This window comes from Ruditapes philippinarum, unplaced genomic scaffold (genome assembly GCF_026571515.1).
Source record: "Ruditapes philippinarum isolate M1 unplaced genomic scaffold, ASM2657151v2 ctg1110_1_1_1_1, whole genome shotgun sequence".
Taxonomy (NCBI): domain Eukaryota; kingdom Metazoa; phylum Mollusca; class Bivalvia; order Venerida; family Veneridae; genus Ruditapes; species Ruditapes philippinarum.
In genome coordinates, this window is record NW_026853054.1 from 10,325 (window position 1) to 22,168 (window position 11,844).

An 11,844-nucleotide genomic window follows, 5' to 3' on the forward strand; every position below is an offset into this window, starting at 1 on the left:
TAACATTTAATGGTTCTGCGATAGATTATTGCAAGTTTATCAAGAATTTGAGACAAACGTAGAGGCAAAAGTAAGTGATGATAGACTTAGATTAAGCTACCTTATTCAATATTGTAATGGTGAGGCGAAATCATGTATTGAAGATTGCGTATTGTTAGATTCAAATGAAGGGTACAGACAAGCTAAAGCTATTTTACAGTCACGTTATGGTAGGCCACATGTAATTGCCAGAAATTACATTGATAAACTGTTGTATGGCCCTCAAATTAAAGCCTCTGATATTGACGAACTATCTAAGTTAGCATTAGATATGCAAAGATGTCATATGACCTTATCCCAATTAGGTTTTGTTTCTGATGTAAATAATTCAGAAAACTTAAGACGAATTGTTAGACGTTTGCCTATGCATATGCGAACCAAGTGGGCAGATATTGCACATACAATCTATGAGTGCGGCAAAGAGCCGAGATTCTTTGATTTGTTGAAATTTGTTAAAGAAAGATCACGTGTTGCCTGTTCGGTATATGGTATTGATATTTTTAAAGAAAATGCACCATCCCATGTAAGAAAACAGCCCCATAGTCAGCCTAGTAATTATGTTAAAGGCAAAATAACTACCTTGTCGTCATATACTGAAAGTGATAAACACAAGAACGAAAGAAAATGTTATTGCTGCTCTGGTTCATGCTTAGACTTAGCATCATGTCATAGATTTAAGAAAATGACTTTAACAGATAGAAAGAAATATGTTGTTAAGAACAGATTGTGTTTCAATTGTCTTAAACGTAGTCACATGTCTAAAGAATGTAGGAAAGAGAACTCATGTGCTATACCTGATTGTAGCAGCAAACATCATACATTATTACATAGCTGGTTCCCGGTAGGTTCTGATAAGACTGTAACGCAACCTTCAATAAATTGTACGGCCACAAATGGCTCATTTTCTAAAACATGTTTAGGGATTATACCTGTAACTGTTAAGGGTAGGGACGGTTACTTCTGTCAAACATATGCCCTGCTTGACGATGGCGCAGACAAAACCCTGTGTGACGAAAAGCTTATAAGGAAGCTGAATATATCAAGTAGGCCAGTTACTTTCCAGATTTCAACTGTTAATTCAACAAGGAATGCAATACACGGAAAAGAAGTTGACCTAACTGTGAGTCCTATTTCCGGTGAAAGTGAAGTGAAGCTTCACAATGTTTGGACAGTAAAACAATTGCCTATTTCTACGCGATCTGCAGCTACTGCCGATGATATTAGAAATATACCATATTTAAGTGACTTGAATATTCCTAACGTGAACGTTAATGAAGTCATGTTACTAATTGGCACAGATACACCGGTAGCACATATTCCCCTAGAGATACGAACCGGAAGTAGTAATGAGCCATATGCAGTGAGAACGCAACTTGGTTGGGCAGTTCGTGGACCAATACCATACAATAATTCAAAACATAATAAAACAGACAACAAAAGAACTCCAATTAACATTCATTTCGGTCAGTCAAGTGACGCCATACTACAACAACAACTTGAACGTATGTGGACGTCAGACTTCAATGACGCATCCTATAATGAGAAAAATTCCATGTCAGTTGAAGATAAGAGAGCACTGGGAATTATTGAATCTACATTTTCTCGTGCTAATGGACACTATGAAATGGGATTACCATGGCGACAGGATGACACAAAATTGCCGAATAATTTAGCGCTTGCGCATGCGCGATTGACTTACCTGAAAAGAATACTTTCTCGTGACAACGTGTTACATGAGATGTATACCAAAACAATGACAGACTATATTAATAAAGGATTCGCAAAAGAAGTGACAAATAAGGATATGAACTCAGAACAGATATGGTATTTACCCAACCATCCTGTAGCAAACGTGAATAAGCCCGGAAAAGTGCGTGTTGTATTTGATTGTGCGGCAAAATATAAAAGTATTTCACTAAATAGTCAACTTTTACAAGGTCCTGATATGATGAACAGCCTTGTAGGCGTATTAACCAGATTTCGACCAGAAAAGGTAGCTCTTTCCGCTGACATAGAGGCAATGTTTCACCAGGTACGTGTATGTGAGAAGGACTGTGATGCCCTACGTTTTCTATGGTGGCCTGGTGGAGATTTATCTATAACACCCATGACTTATTGTATGAAAGTCCACTTATTTGGAGCAACTTCTTCTCCGAGCTGCGCTGCGTATGCGCTGAGAAGAACTGTCATTAACAATGCAGAGAGATTTGAACCTGCAGTATTATCAACTGTAAAGAGAAAGTTTTACGTAGACGACTGCCTGAAGTCTGTAGAATCTGAAGATAAAGATAAAGCTATTAAACTTGCAGCAGATTTACAGTCCCTGATGAGCTTAGGTGGCTTCAGACTCACAAAGTGGATAAGCAACAGTCGGAGGGTACTTAATACGATTCCGGAATCTGAACGTGCGCCGACGATCGTTAGCCTCAGCTCTGGAGACGTACTGCCTTGTGATCGTGCGCTAGGCGTCAATTGGAATGTTAATGATGATAAAATAACATTTAAGATTAAAATAAGCGAAACACCCTTAACAAGACGCGGATTTCTTTTCATAGTAAGTGCGATCTTTGATCCACTAGGACTTGTATCACCTGTGACGTTGCGTGCTAAGGCAATTGTTCAGAGCCTATGTAGGAAGAAGATAGGGTGGGATGAAACCATTCCGCAGAAAGAAATAGAAGATTGGCAACAGTGGATAGCAAATCTACCATCGTTAGAAAAAATTAGTATTAACCGTTGTTTCCGTCCAAATTACTTCAGTAAATTGAAGAACGTACAGCTGCACGTGTTCAGCGATGGCTCAGAAACATGTTATAGCGCATGCGCATACTTACGATTGACGGATATACAGAATATAATTTCATGCAGTTTTGTTATTGGTAAATCTAGATTAGCACCAATAAAGCAAACAACCATTCCAAGATTAGAGCTGTGCGGAGCTGTAGTAGCATGCCGCCTTTATGCTATGTTGTCAGAATAACTTGACTTAAAGGTCGACCCAAGTTACATTCTGGACGGATTCTATGATATTACTTGGATATATAAACAACAATAACAGACGATTAAGACATTCGTCGGAAAGAGAAATCAGCTACATTCACCAGACTACATCCCCTGAGAAGTGGCGTTATGTCGATTCCGGTTCGAACCCAGCTGATATTGCTTCGAGGGGCATCCATCCAAATGAACATTCATGGTCTTAAAATATGGCTAGAGGGACCAAAATACTTATTACAAGACGAATCGACTTGGCCTAAACTCCCACATGAGCTACAAATTGCAGGTGATGATTCCGAAGTTAAGAGAGAGGATTAGTGTTAATACCACCGCATCGTACACAGGACCTCATATAGAAGACCTCATTAACTATTATTCCGATTGGACAATGTTTGCTTAGAGCAGTTGCTTGGTTACTGAGATTCATAACATATTGCAGACGACATCACTTTGACTTTGAATGAACAACCAAAACGAGGAAATCTTACCGTTTCCGAGAATAAAGAACGCAACTTACGCTATAGTACGACATATACAGAACTCAAGCTTTAAACAGGAACTGAACGATATTAACAAGGAAATCCTGTAAAAAGAGACAGTAGATTATCTACATTAAACCCCATACTTGTTAATGGACTAATCCGTGTATATGGAAGAAATACCCATAAAGAATATGATACGTGCCCGATTATCCTTCCGCACGATAGTCACGTGACAGAATTGATTATTCGTCATTACCATAATTCAAACGGACATGTTGGTAAACAACAGGTACTTGCTGAAACACGGACGAAAATACTGGATATTAAAGGGACCCAGTACTATAAAGAAAGTTATCAGAGATTGTTTTATATGTAAGCGGACAACACAGTCTACCTCTTAGGCAACAGATGGCGCCCTTGATCAAAGAACAGACGACCCCCGATGAACCCCATTCACCTATGTCGGTGTAGACTACTTCGGCCCTTTGATAGTGAAATCAGGTAGAACTTGTTTAAAAAGATACGGATGTCTCTTTTTGCTGTCTAACTACAAGAGCAGTCCATATCGAAATAGCACACAGTCTAACAACTGATTCTTTCATAGCTGCTTATCAACGCTTTACAAGTCGTCGAGGGTATCCAGAAAGCTATATAGCGATAACGGAACGAATCTTGTTAGCGGAGACAAAGAGTTAAAAGGCTCAATAAAACAATGGAACCAGTCTTAAATCGGACAACTTCTTGTGCAACATGATGTAGACTGGCAACTTTAACCCACCCTATGCCAGTCACATGGGCGGGTCATGGGAACGCTTGATAAGGTCAACGCGTACTATTCTCAAAGCTGTTGTGAGAGAACAACTCCTTACAGACGAAAAGTTATTGACCCTGATTGCCGAAACTGAACGAATAATCAACGATAGACCCATAACTAATGTAAGCAGTGATCCGAGGGACCCACCGGCACTCACGCCAAACATGCTTCTTTTAATGAAGTCTAATCCTTGTTTACCAGTCGGCATTTTTAAAAAGGAAGACATCTATAGCAAGAGATGGTGGAGACAAATCCAATATTTAGCGGACATATTTTGGAAAAGATGGGTAAAAGAGTATTTACCAACCCTACAAGCCAGGCAGAAATGGCAAAGGGAAACTAGAGACGTACATGTAGATGACGTTGTGCTTGTGGTAGACAATAGTGTTCCGAGAGGACAGTGGCCACTAGGCAGAGTAACCGAAGTCATTAAGGGTAGGGATGGGCATATTCGTAAATGTAAAGTTCAAACTGGGAACTCAGCTATGATAAGGCCAATCACAAAGTTGTGCCTTTTAGAATGTTCAGACTAATTATTGTATTACGCTGAAAATATTTCCATGATTACGTTAATGTTTAAAAGGATACATACTTTGTATTAAATAGATTGTTTTAACATCAGCAAGTACTTTAATATAATGCGTGATTTAATGCGAATTTTATCATTCTTATGAACATGAAGTTCGTTGCAATTTACATTTTTGTATCGTTAAAATATTGTTTATTGATATTAAATGATTTGATGAAATTAAGATATTTCATGGAGGGCACTGTAAGAATCGTTTATTACCGATTCTAATTAAAATATATTTCTTACGTTAAACGTTGTTTGGCGCCAATTTATTTAACGTTACGCGCTGAACAGTTTAGCGCGTCATTTTGACGTAATTGTATGTTATGAATTTAAAAGGTAACTTCCGTTATGTGTAGCGGCGTTAAACGTTAAAGCTGAAACTGTATTTTAAAGGTTTTGATGTGAAAGACATTATAGTCGGTATGATACATGTAGCTGCTTAAATTATTTTGATTTATTTATTTGTTAACGGATAAAAAGAATTTTCTAATAAAGTATTTATTAATTCTAATCAATTGTTACGATTATTTATTTTATGGATTTTAACTGTACTTCTGTTTATTAAGATTCTTCGTCATAGGAAAAAATTATTTAATTATTCTATTCTATTATTTATTTGTTAAGTTTATATCAGAAATGAATGTATTAGTTAATTACTTTATCATTTGTTTCAGAGAATCGCTTTGTTTATGCTGATGTGTAAAAATAAAAGATATATAGAAGCGCATACTCGAAAAGTCTAGTTGTTATCCGAAATCCTTTACACCTTGTATCTCATAGCTGTCTGGAGTCTGCTGAGATTTGAACCATACTGGAAATAAGTGCTTGCACTTTCGTCATCCTTGACCGCCCGGTCTGAAGATATTCATCATGTGCACAAATATAACGATTTGTCAGTGAATTTGATTATGAAACAGTTACTATAGATCAACAGTGGAAAATTAATATGCTTACACTGTTATTTTCAACAGGAATTTTAAGATTTTTTTTCTTTCATTGCATTGAAACATGTTTCATTAAATATCTATTTAATAATTTCAGATTATTGAAAACATTTTGGAATTTTTCTATGTTGGCTAAGTATTTATATTAAATTCATTCACATATATGCATTTATTACTGTTCAACGGATTAAATCTCAAGAGACAATCGCATTAGGACATAGAATGGAATTTACTAACATATTGAAATCAAGAGACACGTTTCATTGATTAATCAGCAATTTCGGCTTTATTTTTCAAAGTGAACATTATTATGTTTGAAATATCTTAAGTGCTTATTGAGTAAATAATTATTTATTGCAGGCAAGTTAGTTGTGCGACAGGTTGGGAATGGCATGAGGAAAGAAGTTTCTTTTTATAGAAACATAAGGCACAAAGCTCTAGGTCAATGAATATGGCTAGGAGATCTCCGTGTTGCATTCTCATTTCTTTGGATGATATATAAAATGAAAATAAATCGTAAAAAGCACCATTTTCTTTTGCAAACTATATTTACAGGATAACAAAAAAATCATTTACCAAATTCATAGTTATTTATGTGTAGCGGGATAACTAATATTGATAAACTAATATCATGATAGTCCACTGACTTGAGGCTGACAGATATTTTCGTATTGCTTGTGTATAAAGGTTTTGTCTGATATGGCTTTATACATAAATCATGGTCATACCAATGTGGCTGCAATTCTATAATAGACGTAACACACGTACGGGCACCTGAGGCCTTCTCCACCAGTAATGCTGGAATTACTTTTACGGTGATAGTGCGACTGTTGTTTAACCAAACAAGGAGAGCCGAAGTATTTAATACATATATAATATACGAAACAAATATTTAGTTATTCTTGCTTTTGTTTTGACCATTTTATATAAGAAAATATACCTATTTGTCAGTATTGATTGATTTTGGCTTGTTTTTAATAGTACAATGAGATCCACTTTAGTTGTTTCTTAGAATAAATAGATTAGTTGAGTAATCAGATTGTTTTTATTTATTCTGTTATTTCACAGTGATCCTACCCCCAGTACGACTTAAATGCTGAAAGAGGAGGCTTTGTTATGTTGCCAATTAAGCGAAACATTTCAAAATGTACTTTAGAAATTCTGAAATGTCGAAATTCTGAAATATCAAAGACCTATTCGTTAAGTAAATGCCTAAGGCTACGGGTTATTTTCTTCTAAAAGAACAAATTAAGGTAACAACTTTCTCATTACAAAATATTATGACATATCCCTTTACGACATATTGGCTTAAAGTTTTGCTATGAATGTCTTTAAATTAAATTTGTAGCTATTTTTACACTTCCGAGCATCTAACCAGACATGATGTAAAATATTTCTCAAATCTAACAATCATGTATAATTTATATCACGGTGTACGTATATTTCATTTTGATGGTGGAATCAATGTCCCATATTTCCTAGAAAAAAACAGCACTTTATCTGCTTCACAATTATAGGATTTTATAAAAGGTTTCAATATGCTGATTAATATGTATTGATGAAACCTACTTTTCTTGTCAGAACTATTTGCTTTTTCGTTGGTTTTGATTTCATTCCGTGTAATGTAAGGTTTCACAACCTACATTATATGGATGTCAATTATTTCCAGGATAATTGTTCTTTACAAAAATATTTAAACGCATTCGTCAACTACATGTTTTCTTGTTAATAGGACAATAAAGCCTTTCTCTTGTAAAATTAAGGTATAGTTTGACATTTACTGTCTTGTTAATGATAACATTACTATATATTAATATAAATTAATGTAGCATCCACTATTACTGTTGTCATGTATCGTTGATTTTTTCTTTCATATTCTGGTTGATTAAATTCGTTCTCTTAAGTCAAGAAAAGAACAAAATTGCTAGAAAAAAAATGACATGGTATGTTTTTCGAAAAATATACTTTAATGAAACTGAAAGAAAAAGTTGGGTATTTATGGGGTTTTTTTAAGTTTAAAAGGTAATTTTTTAAATTCTTATTTTATTATTTTTCATAGTTGTGGTTAACTTTACAAAAGTACTGAAAAAATAATAAGCACATAAACACTAAGGCTTACTTCAATTGAAATTAGCATACGTTATTGGAACCTTTGAATCACGTATAAACTGCAATGGAAGTTACTATTGTGTGACAGTTGTTAGGCTTTAAAGTACTTTAAATAAAAACAAATTCATAATTTTGGAAAATTAATACGGACGAAAAATTATTTGAAAATATATCTAGGACATAATCGTCGGAAATACAGAAAAAAGTGTCATTATTTCTTCCTCAAATCTTCTTCCTCAAATCTGATATATTTAAAGCCAACATTTATGCATTTTCAGTATTCCATCTGTTTTACAATGGGTCTTCATTTTGTGTGTCAAAAAGAGCTTAAAGACTAGATGCTAGACTATGCTAGAGTTATATAAAGACGTAATTAAGATTGCACCTACATGAAATAATGTATTTAAACTTTGCATGGTGTACGTTAATAGAAACATTGTATGCCTTTTGAGATGAAAAAATGCTTATTTTAAGGACAGGTAATTCATAATCAAGGTAAGCAACGCCTTATTGTTCTCCATGACATATAACTCATTTTCATTGGAGACATGTAAAGAAAGGGTATGAAGTAGTCTGGGAGTTGCTTCCTCGTCTGGAAGGCACATTTTACCTCAGAAACATTATTTTTTATATTCTATAGAAAAAAAAAGGAAAATTATAAGTTATATAACGTAGAAATATTGGTTTTAGAACATATGATATGTTTATCACCCGAAGAAAGTAGCTCTGTAAAACTTATTTGTCATAAAAATAGCAAAATGTTAACAAAGTCACTTAAGTTATAATGGAACCGATACAAAAAAACACACCAGTCTATCACTTTTACCAAAAGGCAACAGAAGCAAAAACATGGTTAATGTAACTAGCAATTGGATATATTTTTGAAACCTTAAACAGAAAACTAAAAATAAAAACCTTTTAAGAAATGAAGATAAAAGCATTTCTGCGTCTTAATGGCATTTCGCTCAAGGTTATTTAACAATTCTTTTAAAAATGATCTATTTAAAAATAATATTTAGTATTCATGCTTAAAATGAACATATGGATAACATATATAAAACATATATCAATTTTGGAAAACATAAATTCTTTTTGTCACACCAGTTTTCGCCAAATTTAAACCACATATTTACGCGCTTAAAAAATGAAAACTCTCTTTAATCAATATATTCAAAAGGAGGTTTCACAGCAATTATTTTCCGATTCTAATTATTCACTATTTTTCACTTTGCGTTTGACATGGCAAACCATGGCAAATGGATTTTCGAAATATATTTTTTTTCCAAGATTCATTTTTTTTTTATTGAAAAATAGTCTAAGTCAATATTTAGAAGAAACTGCCCTGTTTTTAACCGAAAACTGATTTTTTTGCTATGGTCAAAATTCTCATGAAACAATGGCCAAATTGTGCCGTTGAAACTTACCATGTCATTCTCAAACAAATGACACTTAAATTAAAATAAAGCATTTTTGAAAAAAAACTAAGTTTTTACGATTTCACAAAGTAAATTACTATGCATTTGAAAATATTATATGTTTCAACCGTATCAAGATAAAATATGTATACTTTTTGCTAAGAACATATGGACAAGTCAGAACTATTATCTGTGTAAATTATTCTTATTTTTAATATGATCTTTTGCGTTAGTTTTCCATTTCCCAAAATTTCTGGGAAAAAAGTACTCAAGAGCTACCATGATCATTTATTTAGGTATTGTGATAAAATATTATATACTTAGTGCGTACCCTTGAAATGTCTTGTAATTGATGACTGGCTAATGAACAATAACAATGAGATAGTAATAAGTAAGTCAAGTATTTTTACATCAAACAAAGTTAGATGTTATATGACCATCACATCATCTTTAATATTCACGCTAATATTTCATTTTACCTAATATGTCTGTACATAAGTATTTGATAGTACTATAAAATTCGAACAAATAAAAGAACATGGTTTTATTTTAATTTCTAAGTTAAGTAGAAGAATGAATATACAACTATGACATATTACTGATTTATACAAAAACATCCTATTACAATGCAGTTTTATTCTAAGAAAACGTTCTTACATTGTTTGAAATATAAGTTTCACTTCTGTTGAAAAAATGGTGCCTTCTAAACAAACTTTTCGCTTAACTGCTGTTTAAAATTTTATTCATTTTGTTATATTTTATAAGCATTAATTATAACTTAAAAATAATTAATTCTGAAATGCTTCTTAGAATTTCATGTAGAGATTGTTATGATAAAGAAACTATTTTTGTGTGCATATAATGTGAATCTAAGAACCATGTGGGTTTTTTTTACAATCAATGTGCGTAAAATGCCACAACGATTATTGTGTTGTTTTTCTTTTTCGTTTGACGTCAGATGACGTTAAATGGATATGTTGAGGACAACGACCTGTATTCAAAGGAAAAGAAAAGGAGAAAGCACCTGCACATTATAGATAAAATATCATTTTACTCGCAGGTTTATGACAATAATTATCTAACAAACTTTATCTTATGGTTACTTTGACTAGACATGCACAATTTTTGAGAATCTATTTTGATTACTAGTAATTTGATTGTGATTAATGATTGTTAATTGCTTCGTTGAGTTAAGTGGTTTGAAATGTAAAAATGTTTTATTGCGTGACTACATAGATTTATAACAACTAATTTGCCAATGATTGGCCATATTTTAAGTACATTCATAGAAGTGTCAAACGTGAAAAAGTCAAGAAAAAACATTGAAGGTGTTGTAGTCACGTTTACGCTTACAATATCAGTAATTGAAAGAGAGAGAAAAAACGGCAAATTATACCCATGACAAAATTAATGGTTCACAGCCAGTTTTTTTTTTTTCCGTTATTGAAAAAATCGTAGAATGCTGTCTTTGAAAATTTATAGACATAATGAGCGGGAAATAGAAAAGCAACACGAAAATCCGACCAGGCATATCCGGGACTCGAACGTCGGGTCTCTGCATTGCCGGTGCAGTATGCTAAACTACACCACTGTGGTCATGGCGTCTAATTCATTCTAAAAAAAAAACTTTCATGTTTAAGTTATTTTCAACTTATATATTGTGACAAAGCGGCAAGCTATTTATACCTACATAAATTATCATTATATGTTGTTTTGGCTGGTTCAGTCACATTATTTTCTCCCCCCAAAAAAATCCCATGAACGAAAGTATTTGAAAGAAAGAGTCATAAGAGGGAAATTAAATCTACAAAACAACACGTGAAAGCCAGCCGGCGATATCTGTATTGCTCCAGTCCTGCAGCGCTTAAGTGTTCAAAAATAATTAATTATGCATTTAGTACTATATGTTTCTATATACAGGACATTCACACTACAATGTAATTGTGTGATATCTAAAGAACAAGAACTTGCTGCTGTATTTTTTTAGCTTTAATCTGTTGAAGTAGAGGAGCTTGTGACGAACGTTTTACTAAATAACATATTTCCATTTTCACCTTACCGCAAATCGATCAAGAACATGTTTAAATTGACTTTCATAAAAAACACATATTTTTTTATATTACACAGAGTCAAGGAAGTAAACGAAAACAAATTCTATACTGTATATAGTCAAATTGTTAAAGTTTGAATTTATGATCATTACAGACTTCCAACTATTTGAGCACGAAAACAAATTCTATTCTTAGCCTAATTGATAAAAATGCAAATGTTTTGGGTTCTATATTTCTCACTCACTAGCAGGTATCAAAATCTATTAAAGTGTCTAAAATTGCCGAAATGTCGTATCTCATAAGGGTTTATCTAACAATCCACACGTCGATAGGGAGATTATCATTTCCTATGATTTTTTCTAGTAATTAAATTGTCTGTCGAATACTTAACACCGAAGCCAGATATTCTATTATGAACC

At 33.3% G+C, this 11,844-nt stretch overlaps 1 protein-coding gene across 1 annotated transcript; it reads left to right on the forward strand.

Moving 5' to 3' along the window:
• The first annotated feature begins 409 nt into the window (after positions 1-409).
• On the forward strand, positions 410-3,019 carry LOC132732639 (uncharacterized). Its single transcript, XM_060719114.1, has one exon. The coding sequence runs from the start codon at positions 410-412 to the stop codon at positions 3,017-3,019; it is 2,610 nt and encodes an 869-aa protein (XP_060575097.1).
• The last annotated feature ends 8,825 nt before the right edge of the window (positions 3,020-11,844 follow it).

Coding starts and splice junctions, on each gene's coding strand:
- LOC132732639 (XM_060719114.1), top strand. CDS start 410: ATGCGAACCAAGTGGGCAGATATTGCACATACAATCTATGAGTGCGGC.